This window comes from Eurytemora carolleeae, unplaced genomic scaffold (genome assembly GCF_000591075.1).
Source record: "Eurytemora carolleeae unplaced genomic scaffold, Eaff_2.0 scaffold328, whole genome shotgun sequence".
NCBI lineage: Eukaryota > Metazoa > Arthropoda > Copepoda > Calanoida > Temoridae > Eurytemora > Eurytemora carolleeae.
Window position 1 is genome coordinate 46,783 of NW_019396232.1, and position 15,929 is coordinate 62,711.

Genomic DNA, 15,929 nt, shown 5'->3' on the forward strand with positions numbered 1-15,929 from the left:
GGGGGGAAACAGCAGAAACTGGGGTTGGGACATAACACATGTTGAAGAAATATGATACATAATAAAACTGAAGAGAGTCTTGAACAACGACCTCTATCAGACTTGGGGGGAAACAGCAGAAACTGGGGTTGGGACATATGGAGGGGTGCTTGAAGAAAGGGATGGGGAGAGGAATGCTCAAATATTTTAATGGTTTTTGCTCATATTACATATATTTGGTGAAATTTGATATTTTTTTCCAAAAACAGAGGGTCTGAGGAGGTCGGCCCGGCGTCTAAGACTAGGTTTCAGACTCTAAGATTCTACCCGGGGGATATATAGAGAATAGTATCCTCACGCTCATGAAACCTTTACAAAGAATGATATATAGAGAATAGTATCCTCGTGCTCATGAAACCTTTACAAAGAAGGATATATAGAAAATAGAATCCTCACGCTCATGAAACCTTTACTAAGAAGGATTATAGAAAAAAACAGGAATTTTCATCACCCACATGTTTTTGGATTCTATAATTATTTTTTAAGGAAACTGAGTTTTTGCCACAGACTCATTTTTTCTAATCTCTATATCTGTACAACCTGATGGTCTAAACCCTTAATATGTCATATTTAGATTATTTGGTCTAACAGGATTCATAGTTTTAAATATCAAAGGTCTACGACGTTGGTTTACAAAGATATATGGATTAGAAAATTTGAGTTTGTGGTAAAATCTCATTTACTTTAAGTTATGAAGATAATTTTCAAATTGTGAAAATAAACCTTGTTTGAATGAAATCGCGCAAACCTAAAAATACGCAAAACAAATTTGATGCGCAATCCTTATCTGAGAGCAGAGTTTTGATAGCTTCTGATTGGCCGGAGTTTTACAAAGATGACTTATCTCTTTAGGATTAACAGTACAAACGTTCTTAAATACTATTTACAAATAAAAACATGTTTATTTGTTGAAATTTTGTGGATCTTAATATTGATATGTTGAATTATTTTTCATCAAACATTCCCGTAGTGAGAATATTTTGGTACAGTTTACCTGGAGATTTTATCCTCTTAATCTTTAATATTCCCGTAGTGAGAACATTTTACAACTGCTTACCTGGAGATTTTATCCTCTAAATCCTTAATATTCCCGCAGTAAGAATATTTTGGTACAGTTTACCTGGAGATTTTATCCTCTAAATCCTTAATATTCCCGCAGTGAGAATATTTTGGTACTGTTTACCTGGAGATTTTATCCTCTAAATCTTTAATATTCCCGCAGTGAGAATATTTTGGTACTGTTTACCTTGAGATTTTATCCTCTAAATCTTTAATATTCCCGCAGTACTGTTTACCTGGAGATTTTATCCTCTAAATCTTTAATATTCCCGCAGTGAGAATATTTTGGTACTGTTTACCTTGAGATTTTATCCTCTAAATCTTTAATATTCCCGCAGTGAGAATATTTTGGTACTGTTTACCTTGAGATTTTATCCTCTAAATCCTTAATATTCCCGCAGTAAGAATATTTTGGTACTGTTTACATTGAGATTTTATCCTCTAAATCCTTAATATTCCCGCAGTAAGAATATTTTGGTACTGTTTACCTTGAGATTTTATCCTCTAAATCCTTAATATTCCGGCAGTGAGAATATTTTGGTACTGTTTACCTGGAGATTTTATCCTCTAAATCCTTAATATTCCCGTAGTGAGAATATTTTGATACTGTTTACCTGGAGATTTTATCCTCTAAATCCTTAATATTCCCGTAGTGAGAATATTTTGATACTGTTTACCTGGAGATTTTATCCTCTAAATCCTTAATATTCCCGTAGTGAGAATATTTTGATTCAGTTTACCTGGAGATTTTATCCTCTAAATCCTTATGAATATCTTGAGTTCCACAAATAAACCTGCAAAGTACACAAGCTGTAAACATTGCTTGTGAGAGTAAATAAGATTTTCGCATGCATAACAAATTGCAATTAAACGTAACTGGAATAACGTATTTATGAAGTACAACTACATGAGTTCAACAAAAAGAATTTAAAATCATGCCGGACCAATTTGTGAATATTATCATGGCGTCAAAACTCATGGTTTGAAAAAGAGATTAGACGGATAAAAAGATAACTTACCTCACAGAAGAAAGTCCTGCACCATGTGTTTTCAGAGCATCAATACCAGCCTTAAAATAATCCATACTAGAATACTAGAATATACAAGGTGTCTCACATTATATTACATAGATCGTTATTGATATTTGCTATTTTTGGGACAAATCAGAAGATTTAAAAAGATTTAATCATTTTAAAAAATAGTAAAACGCTAAAAAACTGCATGCAGAAAATACTAGATTTTTCGAGTATTCTGCGCTTAAATTTTGGCGTTAAAGCTTGGATATGATATGGAACGCTCTGTGCTTTAGTTTCGTTCTTGAAAAATTAAAGAATTTAAACAATTAAAGATTTGAAATTAGGAATATTTAAAAGAGTGGTAAAACAGCAAATGTTTAAAATAAAGAAAATGTGCACTATGTTTTGACCACGAGGGAAAATACATGCATAAAAACGACCCAAAAACTAGAAGCAAATCACATCCGCCATGTTGTTTATGATTTACAAAGATAAACCTGTATTACAAGCGGATGACTGGATAAACCCAAGTAGTTGTTGGCGCAGAAGTTTAAGATTTCACTTCGACCCTAGACAGGTAATGTTTTATCGTCTATACGCAATATCCCCCCTACTGAACTTTTGACCTACTAACTTTCCGACCTATTGCAATATCGGCCATGGTATACAGCAAATGAATCATCTCCTTCTGATATTTTTGTGATAAACTGTTCAGTGTTTAGAGAAACACAGTGCAGGTATTTTGACATGTTCTGTGACTAAAATGCATCTCTGCTGAATTCCTTCAAATGGAAAACAAATCCGAAAAGGTCGTTTTTATTTAGAAATTATAGATTTTAAATTTCCTTGTCAACACTAACTAAAAATTAAAATAGATTTTATGTTGTCTTTATATTTTTGGTCCATCCAAACAATGCCTTTGTTTTTCGTTTCTCAGACTACTTTTCCTTCAGAACTGAAAATCCCTGTATCTTATTCCTGAGTAGCGTGAAAAAGCACATTTGTGTCTATACAGCTAGTGTACTTATAAAGATAAAAATGTTATAAAATACAGTTATTAGTATCATGTTTCCTTATTATAGAAATGTACATGTATAGTGAGAAGTTTTTTTTCTATTTGTTTTCTAACTTGGAAAGAAATATCTTTTTTTTTTAAATATTTTTTAAAACTTTTGATTTCATGTTAATTGATACTTTAGTATTAAGAAAGTAAGGCAGTTACAAAAATCTTCATGCATTTGACGCACTAGGCTTTGAGGGCGCTTAATCTATATTCATTTCATATTTGTATTCAACTACAAAGCATGAGATATTACAAATAAGCTCTCATAATTTACTATGCAGTTTGGACCCGCCTAACCAGGGTAGGTTGCTTTGAGTGGATGGCCCGAAGTTAATTAACGATACTGAAAATAATTGGTTACACATATCAAAATATGTTTTTGGGTAGGTAAGGAGTTGATTGGAAGGAAGGAGATTGTCAGATGATCTGTGGCAGGGTGAGATCAGAGGGATTTTTATGTAGAGATAAATTAAAATACAGGGTGTTAATGATGGTAGATACAGAAACAGAAATAAGCTAATAAAGTTTCAGTTATTTTAGTTTTTTTATATAAAATTTATTCCCACGATATAGAACTAGGTTTTTCGCATTTAAACCTCTCAAAATTCTCAAGATAAATATTGATTACTCGTTGTAATCTTTGTAATCTTTGTAATTGAATACAACCTCCACTGTAATGTATTGAATACTACCTACACTGTATTGTATTGAATACTACCTCCACTATAATGTAAAATATTGAATACTACCACCACTGTAATGCATTGAATACTACCTCCACTGTAATGAATAGAATACTACCTCCACTGTAATGTATTGAAAACTACCTCCACTATAATGTATTGAATACTACCTCCACTGTAATGTATTGAGTAATACCTCCACTGTAATGTACTAAATACTACCTCCACTGTAATGTATTGAATACTACCTCCACTGTAATGTATTGAGTAATACCTCCACTGTAATGTACTAAATACTACCTCCACTGTAATGTATTGAATACTACCTCCACTGTAATGTATAGAATACTACCTCCACTGTAATGTATTGAATATTACCTCCACTGTAATGTAATGTATTGAATACTACCTCCACTGTAATGTATTGAATACTACCTCCACTGTAATGTAAAGTATTGAATACTACCTCCACTGTAATGTAATGTATTGAATACTACCTCCACTGTAATGTATTGAATACTACCTCCACTGTAATGTAATGTATTGAATACTACCTCCACTGTAATGTAAAGTATTGAATACTACCTCCACTGTAATGTAAAGTATTGAATACTACCTCCACTGTAATGTAAAGTATTGAATAATACCTCCACTGTAATGTATTGAGTAATACCTTCACTGTAATGTACTAAATACTACCTCCACTGTAATGTATTGAATATTACCTCCACTGTAATGTATTGAATACTACCTCCACTGTAATGTATTGAATACTACCTCCACTGTAATGTTTACATCCTGGCGAGATGTGATAATTCTCTCAGATTTCCAGGTTCCAGCCTTTATGAAAAAAGTTAGGGGAAGACAGTTGCAAAGTCCAATTCCAATCCAAAAGCGATTTCAAAAATTAGTTTCGGGAAATATCCATCATCGTAAACAATACACATAAAGGGAAGAACATAGTTCTTATATTTTTGTAAACTTCTGCAGATTTTTTATACATACAAACTTATTATAATCTTATCTGTTCGTGAAAACTGATCTTGAATTTAGGAGAATTAAATAGTATATCCTGTTACAAAACCAATTTAACGTTGGATAAAAATATTTTCAGCATTATAGAATAAATCCAGGATTTAACCAGATTTATTTCATGTTCTCTGATATCTTAAATCTGTGTTTTAAAACAATTTTACCTCTCGGATCTCTTCTAGACTGTTCTCTAACCTTGTCCTAAAATAAAAGCAAGGAAAACAGGCCCCTAATTAACTTGTAGCTTCAGCTGCTAATTACATGGCAGCTGCATCAGCTGAATACCTGTAAGCGGAAGCAGCTGATAACCTGGAAACTAAGCAGCTGATTAAATGGTAGCTTCTGCAGCTGATTACACTGTAGCTGCAACTGCTGAATACTTGGAAGCGGAAGCAGCGGATTACCTTGTAGCTTCATCATTTGACTACCTGGTAGAAGCAGCAGCTGAATACCTTATAGCTGCAACAGGTGATTACCTTGTAGCGTCAGAAGCTAATTACCTGTAAGCTAAAGCAGCTGATAACCTGGAAGCTAAAGCAGCTGATAACCTTCAAGCTAAAGCAGATCATTACGGAGTAGCTGCAGGAACTGAGTATTTTGGAGCTGCAGCAGATGATTACCCGGTAGCTACATAAAGCCGATTAATTAATAGCTGCAGCAGCTGATTACCTTGTATCTGCAGCAGCTTAAAATATGGAAGCTGCAGCAGTTGATTACCTAGTAGCAGCAGTAGCTGATTACCTTGTGGCTGCAGCATCTATTACACAGCTGATTACCTTGTAGCTGCAGCAGCTGATTGCCAAACTCTAAAGGTGAGCTGATGTTTATCAACCGGTATCAACAGGGCTGCTTCTAGGAAATGCTGCTGACGTCTCACCAACCCACGGACTGCCATTTTCGGGATATTAAATCTAATTATATAATTATCTCATTTTCTTGAGATCTCTTTTTCTTCTCAAATATCCCTATTTAATCTTAATAACAGCCTAACACTTTTTTTCTTGTAATATAAATATTTCATAAATAACAATTATGATGAGTTTAGGCTGGAATAACATACGTTATTTATTAATTTCGTGTAATTAAACAAATAAATAAGGTTTAACTATGTCGGTTGCATAAGCGGATTCAGGGGGGGGGGAGGCAGATCATTACTCCCTGTTTAATGTATAAATGATTTTTGATTACGGATGGGACAATTTTTCACTTTTTAATAAAAATATTCTGTTTTTTCATCATCAGTTGTATTGTAAAGTTAAATTTACTAGTGCAAGCGATAGAAAAAAATTCAAAATATATTCAAATTGGTATAATAAAATCCGTCTTTACTTGAAAGATGTCAGTCTCAAAAGAAAAACTAGTTTTTAACACTAGATCAATCAATTTTATTTGATTAATGATTTTTTAAACGAATGCGGTGACCCATTTTTAACAATTAACAATTTTTGCTGCGTTTTGATATTATTTGGAAAACAAAATAATTTTCCACCTTGATCTTTAAGTTTCTTATAACGATTATAACAGTCTCATTTTTTTATTTGATTTAAGATTTTTAGTATTTGATACTGTTCTCCTGTTTTGTAAATTGCGACTTAATGTAGAAGAAACATGCATAGACAAGTTATAAATTAAATTGGTAGAGAGGCATTGCGATGTTTTAACGAAAATCTATGCAGTGCCAGTAGCAGCATAGCATGATATCATTATCTTAGCAAGTTCATGAATGAGTGAGGAGTTGTTAACCTAGGTATGGCTAGTTCAACTTTTTCTATGAGATGGTTCAGCAATACCTCACAGGGACTCAAATATAACTCTATAGATTTCCTGATTCTTACGTGTTAATTGTGACACAATACATTGTAAATACATACACAGCAGTTTGGAGCTTAAATAATCAACTTTCAGGACTAGGAGATCATAATCTTATAACGTTTTATAACAAACTAAAATAATTATGCTGATCATACAAGTAACATTATTAGAGACAAAAAGAAAACTGAAAGAAAGAAGGAAAAAAGGGGAGAAAATTTGTAACAAATCTAATTTTTGTGATCAATATTGTGTGTCAAAAAGTTGAGTGTTTCTAGTGTTCAAATTAAGGAAAAATTGATGAGTGCTTTCAAAAATAAATTATTTGGAAATTTTGTCTTTCCTGTTTTGTAAAATGATGGGGTTTATAATGATTTTTTGCATTTTGATAAACTTACCCTTTTCTCTTCTTTTAGATTAATTATTTAAATGAACCATCTTATAGCAACAAGAAACAATATGGAGACAAGTTGAAATTATCTATGAAATATTGACAGGTTTAGGAGAAGCTTTTCTTAAATTCGATTTCTAGTTTTCGAAAAACTGAAGATTTTAATGCTTGAGCTTCAGTTGAACTTTTATAGGCATTTTACATACTTTTGGATGCCCCTTCCACTGTTGTAAAACCATATATTGCATAAATATATATTATATTGGCTATTTATGATCTCTTCATAATATCCAACCTATTTGCATAATATCTATTCTGATCAGAGCTACGAGGATATAGTGTATAGAGTGATGATGTACGCAAATCCTTTACTAATTGTATAGGCCATGAACTATACTGAGAGCGTACTGCATATTTGTTTATTATAAAAAGATTCTGACCTTACCTATAGTATATCCTTATTAGTAAGCAGTTGTAAGTGTACAGTACAGATAACTGAGCACACAGGTAGAGAACTATCATCCCCCTGGATCAGAGTTTAATTATGCAAATATCTTCTCAAAAGCATTGAAGGGCAAAGAAAACATAATCCAAATTATCTATCTAAATAAACACTATAATGTGTGACAAATTAAAAATCTAGTATTTTAATTTTGGGTCATTATATCAATTTTGACCCTTTAGAGGTTTTTAGTCAAAAATTTACTTACAACGTATCTCTGATTTCTATCCTTTGTGCCCCCTCCCCCCATATAATTGCTTAGCTATTGGCATGGGTTCTACTTAACATTAAGTGCCGACTGCCTTAAATTTGTATTGAGGAACTCTGTATAATCACAGGAATGGTTAAAAAATTGTTTGTATGTCCGATCATAACTCATGAACCCTTGATTGGGGAACTATGACTTAAATTAGGCCGTTAAACATGAGACACAGGAATTGTGCAGTGTAATCAGACGGCAATTTCAATTAATAAATGACCATTTACTAGTAAAGCTATTTGCTTTGTAACAACATCAAATGCACTTCAGTATTGCATTAATGTCGTCTTCATATTCTACCGTTTTCTGGTTATCACTGGTATTGTTTCCAAGTTTTTAATGTTTTAGTTTTGTTTTGAATGTCTTTTGTAGTTTGACGATTCAAAAGAAAAAATAGAAGTGTTAACAAATAGATATTTATATGGAAAGGACTAGCCGGTGCAACAAGGTTGACGCGGTCAGACTTTATGCTTCATATAGGTTGAATTTTCTTTGACTAAAGGGGCAGATTTGCGTGAAACTTGTGCGTAGGTTAAAACAGACATAGGAAAGCCTAATCGTTTAAATTAGGCCGTTGCCATTCTCAGACTTGTTTTTTTTCTATGATAAAAGTTTAGTTTTCCAAAATCAGGAAAATACAATTTTTAGAACAATAATCATACCAGAGGTTATTCAAAGATCAAGCAAACGGAAAATATATATAAAGATCTAGCAAGCGGAGAATATATTTAAAGATCTAGCAAGCGGAAAATATATTTAAAGATCTAGCAAGCGGAGAATATATTTGTTAAATAAAAAAGTGTTCTTAAGTAAACAAGGAAAACTTGAGAGGAAAAGAAAACATGAGAAAGAAGTTCTATTTAATAAAGATGAAAGGAAGACGTATTTGTTCCCGGGGGAGCTGGTATCTTGGTCTGTATATAGCATATAATTTACATATATATCCTTATCCTGAATACGTTACAAATATATTCTTCTACATACGTTACATTTATATATTTTTGGTGTGAATATGTTACAAATATATTCTTGGTTTGCAAACGTTACAAATATATTCTTCTGCATACGTTACATATGTATCCTTGGTGTGAATACGTTACAAATATATTCTTGGTCTGCATACGTTACATATATATTCTTGGTCTGAGTACGTTACAATTTCTTGGTCTGCATATGTTACAAATACATTCATTCTTGGTTTGCATACGATACAAATATATTCTTGGTCTGCATATGTTACATTTATATTCTTGGTCTGCATATGTTACATTTCTATTCTTGGTTTGCATACGTTACAAATATATTCTTGGTCTGCATATGTAACATTAATATTTTAGATCTGCATATATTACATATATATATTCTTGGTCTGCATATGTAACATTAATAGTCTAGATCTGCATACATTACATATATATTCTTGGTCTGAATATGTAACATTAATATTCTAGATCTGCATATGTTACATATATATTCTTGGTCTGCATATGTAACATTAATATTCTAGATCTGCATACATTACATATATATTCTTGGTATGCATATGTAACATTAATATTCTAGATCTGCATATATTACATATATATTCTTGGTCTGTGTATGTAACATTTATAATCTAGATCTGCATATGTAACATTAATATTCTAGATCTACATACGTTACATTTATATTCTTGGTCTGCATATGTAACATATATATTCTTGGTCTGCATATGTTACATATATATATTCTTGGTCTGCATATGTAAAATTAATATTCTAGATCTGCATATGTTACAAATATATTCTTGGTCTGCATATGTAACATTAATATTCTAGATCTGCATATGCTACATATATATTCTTGGTCTGCATATGTTACATTAATATTCTAGGTCTTTATACGTTTCATATATATATTCTTGGTCTACATATGTTACATTTATATTCTTGGTCTGCATATGTTACATATATATTCTTGGTCTACATATGTTACATTTATATTCTTGGTCTGCATACGTTACATAGACTCTTGGTCTGCACAATTTACATTAACATATAATAGATTCTTGGTCTGCATACATAACATTGATTCCTAGTCTACATTACAAATGTTACATATATTCTTGCTATGCAAACGTTTTATAGATTCTTGGTCTGCATACATTACGTATATATTCTTGATCTGCATATGTTAGATTTATATTCTTGGTCTGCATACGTTACATAGGCTCTTGGTCTCCATAATTTACATTAACATATTATAGATTCCTGGTCTACATTACAAATGTTACATATATTCTTGGTCTGCATACGTTTCATAGATTCTTGGTCTGCATTGTTTATTTTTTTCCCGATCTACATACGTTATAGTTTGGTTTCTTGATGAACATATTTGACAAAGTTTTGGGCAATTTTGCATTGAGCAGTTAGGTTTAGATTAGGCTCAAAAATCCCGGTATTAATATATGACGACGTAATCAAATAGGTGAACAATCACTTTAAAGAAAAACAAATAAATCAAACATTATTTAAAAGACAGAGTTTACGTGATTAGAGGAATAATTGATATCGGGGTTGGCCCCGGTAAATGATTTTTACAATTTAACTAGAATTTTCTTTATTAAAGGGAGTGTTCCTGAATTATGAAAGGGGTTATAGGCTTACACCGAAGAGTATTCGATGGTGATAGCTACTAATCTCACTTCTATCTGTAGCGTCTATAAGGAGAAAATGGTTAAACACGACTCATACCGAAGAACGCAGCGTCCATACAAATTCACAAGTTGCTTTTTTTTTACTCAGATCGTAAATAATTCAATTAAATTCCAAACAAATCATAGATGATATTAGAAACTATAATCATCGGATTTTAATCGACGCAATCGTATATAGTTGTTATTTCATAATATTTTTTATTTGTTTTATATACAATGGACTTAAAAAACGACGATTTTTTTGTCCGCTAGGTGTCTCTCCCACAATTAACCATGCATAAACATTGAGAGCAGAGACACATGGATGGCGGCCAACTAATCGTCGTTTAAATTGAATCAGAAGACAAATAACAAATATTATGAAATATCAACTATATACGAATTGATTTTTTCACGATCTGAGTCGAATATTGCAACTTTCTGATTTTGTATGGACGCTCTACTACATTCTTTGGAATGAGTCGTTTTAAAAAATTTTCTCATTAAACGCAGCAGATAGAAGTAAGATTAGCAGCGATCACCATAGCATTTTTTTTCGACGTAAGCCAATACCCCATTTAATTTCGTGAACACTCCATTTAAATAAAAATAAAAAGTTTTAAAATATTTAAAATATTTTGTTACCGTTTTAAGGGACTGTTAGCTTGGTTCTTTATGGTCCTCCAATGGCAAAGTTATCCTTTAAATCCTTTTAAACCGACTTTTCGAATTGGGCAACAACAACGTCTTGGGGTTGTTTTAAGAGTTGAACTTTACCTGCTAGATTTTAATTTCACACGCAAAATTATGGGCGCGGAGACTTGCTTACTACTCAGTACCCTCGTAGTTCTCATACAGATCAGACCAGATGGTGAAACACCCTTTTCTTAATTCGACAATATTATTGCATAGATCGTTTTAGAAAATTCAATTTAAAATTTGAAAAATTACTTAATAATACAAGATTTCGAAATAAACGTAAATAGATAGGTTTGTAACAGTTATTTTCCTAATAGAAACCAAATGCCACCTAAAATATCAAAAATGAGACTCAGACCCCTGCTCTTACTAATCTCAGTTGTAGTGAAAGGAATTAAGGCAAGTTTAAACAAAATTTGAAATGTTGTTTTAATTCTAATTTCATGAGAACGAGGTAATTGTTCCAAAGGATAAAAGAATGAATAAATAGTCTAATTACTAACCTGTGAACCAGGAACTACGAGCTGAGGAAGGATAAAAGAATGAATAAGGTTTGCTTTTAGCATCCGACATAGAAAATATGTAATGCATTCATGTTTACTTAAAGGGACTGTAAGCGTAATGTTTAAGTGACCCTCCATGCAAAGATGGCAACGTCCGATTTACAACTGTACCCTTGAAAGCTTTGTCTAATCAAGTATAATTTAGTTATCAATGATTTTTTTCCTTTAAACTGTTTATTTTCATTTAAAGTTTCTCAGCCACAGTGACTTGCGCAGTTCTTGTTTATAAGAAGCATTAGTGAATCTCACAGAAATGAACACTTTTCGAGTCAATAAAACGACGGTATCTTCCACATTTTTTATCAGATGAAGGTTTCCAGGATATCGTTGTGAATCGGACATTGTAATCTTTGATTGAAGGGTCACTTGCAATTACACTTACAGTTCCCATAGGATAATGAACCTAATGTAAAGGATGTACAGAATCTAGGCAGATCTTTAATTCTTTAATTCCTGATACCCCCTCGACTAGAGAGACACATTTTTCTATCTTTGCCAGATTAATTCAAACTTAATTAAGCTATCTTCAAATGTTCGTAATTACACAGGTCCAGGTTGTCATTCACGTCTCCGCCTTTGTGGGTCACCCTGTATATTTGCTTGTTTATTTAAACTGAATTGCACTTTTTTATAAACAAATATAAGGATGGTCTTCCTTGAATACTAGATGAACAGAGTTCTTGCCACTAACTAAAATGTTCTAATCCTTTTATCTTTGCATCCGTTTTGTTTTAACCTTTGATATTTCAAACTTAGACTTTTTGATCTCACATAATTCATATTTTGAAATGACAAAGGTCTACGACATCGGGTTACAAAAATAAAGAGATTTTGACAACAATTCAGTTCCTTTGGGCTTGAACACTATTAATAGATCAAATGTTTCATAATCAATTGGTGCATGACCGAATGTTGCATGATCAATTGTTGCAGGATCAATTTTTGCATGATCAAATCATGCATTATCAATTGTTGCATGATCAAATCTTGCATGACCAGATGTTGCATGATCAATTGTTGCATGATCAGATGTTCCATGATAAAATGTTGCATGATCAATTATTGCATGATCAGTTGTTGCATGATCAAATGTGGCATGATCAGATATTCCATGATCAAATGTTGCAAGATCAATTGTTGCAGGACCAATTGTTGCATGATCAATTACAATTTTTGCATGATCAAATCATGCATTATCAATTGTTGCATGATCAAATCTTGCATGACCAGATGTTGCATGATCAATTGTTGCATGATCAGATATTCCATGATCAAATGTTGCAAGATCAATTGTTGCATGATCAATTATTGCATGATCAATTGATGCATGATCAATTGTTGCAAGATCAATTGTTGTAGGATCAATTGTTGCAGGACCAATTGTTGCATGATCAATTATTGCAGGATCAATTGTTGCATGATAAATTGTTGCAGGATCAATTGTTGCAGGATCAATTGTTGCATGATCAATTGTTGCATGATCAAATGTTGCATGATCAGATGTTCCATGATCAAATGTTGCAAGATCAATTGTTGCATGATCAATTGTTGCATGATCAATTGTTGCATGATCAATTGTTGCAGGATCAATTGTTGTAGGATAAATTCCTGAATGATCAATTGTTACATGATTAATTGTTGTAGGATTAATTGTTGCATGATCAAATGTAGCATGATCAGATGTTCCATGATCAAATGTTGCAGGATCAATTGTTGCAGGATCAATTGTTGCATGATCAATTGTTGCATGATTAAATGTTGCATGATCAGATGTTCCATGATCAAATGTTGCAAGATCAATTGTTGCATGATCAATTGTTGCATTATCAATTGTTGCATGATCAATTATTGCAGGATCAATTGTTGCAAGGTTAATTGTTGAATGATCAAATGTGGCATGATCAGATGTTCCATGATCAAATGCTGCATGATCAATTGTTGCATGATCAACTGTTGCATGATCAAATGTGGCATGATCACATGTTCCATGATCAAATGTTGCTAGATCAATTGTTGCATTATCAATTGTTGCATGATCAATTTATGCATGATCAATTGTTGCAAGATCAATTGTTGCAGGATCAATTGTTGCAGGACCAATTGTTGCATGATCAATTATTGCAGGATCAATTGTTGCAAGATCAATTGTTGCAGGATCAATTGTTGCAGGATCAATTATTGCATGATCAATTGTTGCATGATTAATTGTTGCAGGATCAGTTGTTGCAGGATCAACTGTTGCCGGATCAATTGTTGCAAAATCAACTGTTGCATTTTATGGATGAAAATAAAAATTTTGAATAAATTGTCATGACTTTATGTCCTTCAAAATAATTTGCAGTACACATCTATATGACTTTTTTCCGCAGGACTTTATTAGGGGCCAGAAATTTGGCCTTTTTTCTGAATACTTTTTTATTGTGACTCTATTGGATATGTTACCTTTCCGTCTCGTGAATTGTTTTCTGATCTGTAATTTACTGTTTAGGGAGAAGACTGTAGGACGCAACATGGACACGGACCTCCCTGTTTGTTCCCGTACAGGACTGTACATTTACACTTTTTACTATACACTTTATGCTATAATGTACAGTACATGACTGTACATTTACACTTTTCACTGTACACTATACACTATAATGTACAGTGCATGACTGGAGAGTGTAGTTTAACGGTAACGGTATAAAGTACTTTAAATCACGCGTTAAATGTTTTTTCCTTGTTTCAAATTTTTATTTATTTCATTGATCTAAAACCACTTCTAAATGTTTTATTATTTAGCATCTAAAGGGATTGTTACATAACAAATTTAACCTAAACTGAATATCTCAAATCTAGAAATAAATCTTTTATCGCTTTTAAAAAATCTTAATGTTTTGCCATATTTTAAAAAAGAAAAAATATTTTGCAAAATATTTATGTTAATTCAATTAAAATTTGAAATAATATATCAAAAAAGAATCAAAGAATTAAAAATAATAAATTAAAATAGATTCGCTTTTATCATCTTTTTTTCTCTTTTTCCCCCTTTTTTCTTCAGCTGTTATCCTTCATCTGTTTTCCAGGGTCGATTCAGCTCATCCTCCTAGAAACCCAAAAAATCTACCCCCGGCGAAATGTTAGTATGCAATGCACCTCTTCTTCTTTCCTTTTATTTATTTTGATTATAATTCCCACCATTTCATTCCAATTTCCCTCCTATTTCACATTAATCCCTTCAACTAATCATCTTTTTCCGCTAAGTACTTCTCCCATATTCTTATTATCTCCTCCTCCCATGTTAAGAACTTCTTCCATATTCTTATTATCTCCTCCTCCCATACTAAGCACTTCTCCCATATTCTTATTATCTCCTTCTCCCATGCTAAGTACTTCTCCTATATTCTTATTATCTCCTCCTTCCATGCTAAGTACTTCTCACATATTCTTATTATCTCCAACTCCAATGCTAAGTACTTCTCCCATATTCTTATTATCTCCTCCTCCCATGCTAAGTGCTCCTCCTATTTTCTTATTATCTCCTCCTTCCATGCTAAGTACTTCTCCCATATTCTTATTATCTCCAACTCCAATGCTTAGTACTTCTCCCATATTCTTATTATCTCCTCCTCCTAAGCTAAGTACTTATTCCATATTCTTATTATCTCCTCCTCCCATGCTAAGAACTTCTCCCATATTCTTATTATCTCCTCCTCCCATGCTAAGTACTTCTCCCATATTCTTATTATTTCCTCCTCCCATGCTAAGTACTTCTCCCATATTCTTATTATCTCCAACTCCAATGCTAAGTACTTCTCTCATATTCTTATTATTTCCTCCTCCCATGCTAAGTACTTCTCCCTATTGTGAACAGCTGAATACATTTAAAATACTCCCAAGCCCAGTTGAATAAAAAGAATCCAAACAACAACATTAAAGAATGTAATTAAAAGTTCTTTGTTGTCCCAGGACTATGAATTGAAGATGGGTTTAAGCTAAGACCAGAAAAACATGTCTCACACTCTTCAGTTTATTCCAATTTGAGCTGGATCCAACTCCCTGGTATTTTAACCCTTTTATTTAACAAATGGTACGAATTCTAAAGGTCCTATTAATGCATCGTTTGCACCACTATTATAGAGGTGTGTATATTGGGGGGGG

At 32.5% G+C, this 15,929-nt stretch overlaps 2 protein-coding genes across 2 annotated transcripts in view; one reads left to right on the top strand and one right to left on the bottom strand.

The window, feature by feature from the left end:
• LOC111698815 (2-amino-3-ketobutyrate coenzyme A ligase, mitochondrial) overlaps positions 1-5,851 on the bottom strand; it is a 16,788-nt gene extending 10,937 nt beyond the window's left edge. The window contains exons 1-6 of the mRNA XM_023469260.1: positions 5,669-5,851; positions 5,057-5,093; positions 4,638-4,700; positions 2,612-2,683; positions 2,118-2,167; positions 1,839-1,892 (exon numbers count right to left, since the gene is read on the bottom strand). Coding sequence (XP_023325028.1) covers positions 1,839-1,892; positions 2,118-2,167; positions 2,612-2,683; positions 4,638-4,700; positions 5,057-5,093; positions 5,669-5,787 — 395 coding nt within the window. The 5' untranslated portion in view covers positions 5,788-5,851. The remainder of the gene's footprint in view (positions 1-1,838; positions 1,893-2,117; positions 2,168-2,611; positions 2,684-4,637; positions 4,701-5,056; positions 5,094-5,668) is intronic.
• Positions 5,852-11,522: 5,671 nt separating this feature from the next.
• LOC111698819 (carboxypeptidase D) overlaps positions 11,523-15,929 on the top strand; it is a 23,145-nt gene continuing 18,738 nt past the window's right edge. The window contains exons 1-2 of the mRNA XM_023469262.1: positions 11,523-11,625; positions 14,278-14,333. Coding sequence (XP_023325030.1) covers positions 11,551-11,625; positions 14,278-14,333 — 131 coding nt within the window. The 5' untranslated portion in view covers positions 11,523-11,550. The remainder of the gene's footprint in view (positions 11,626-14,277; positions 14,334-15,929) is intronic.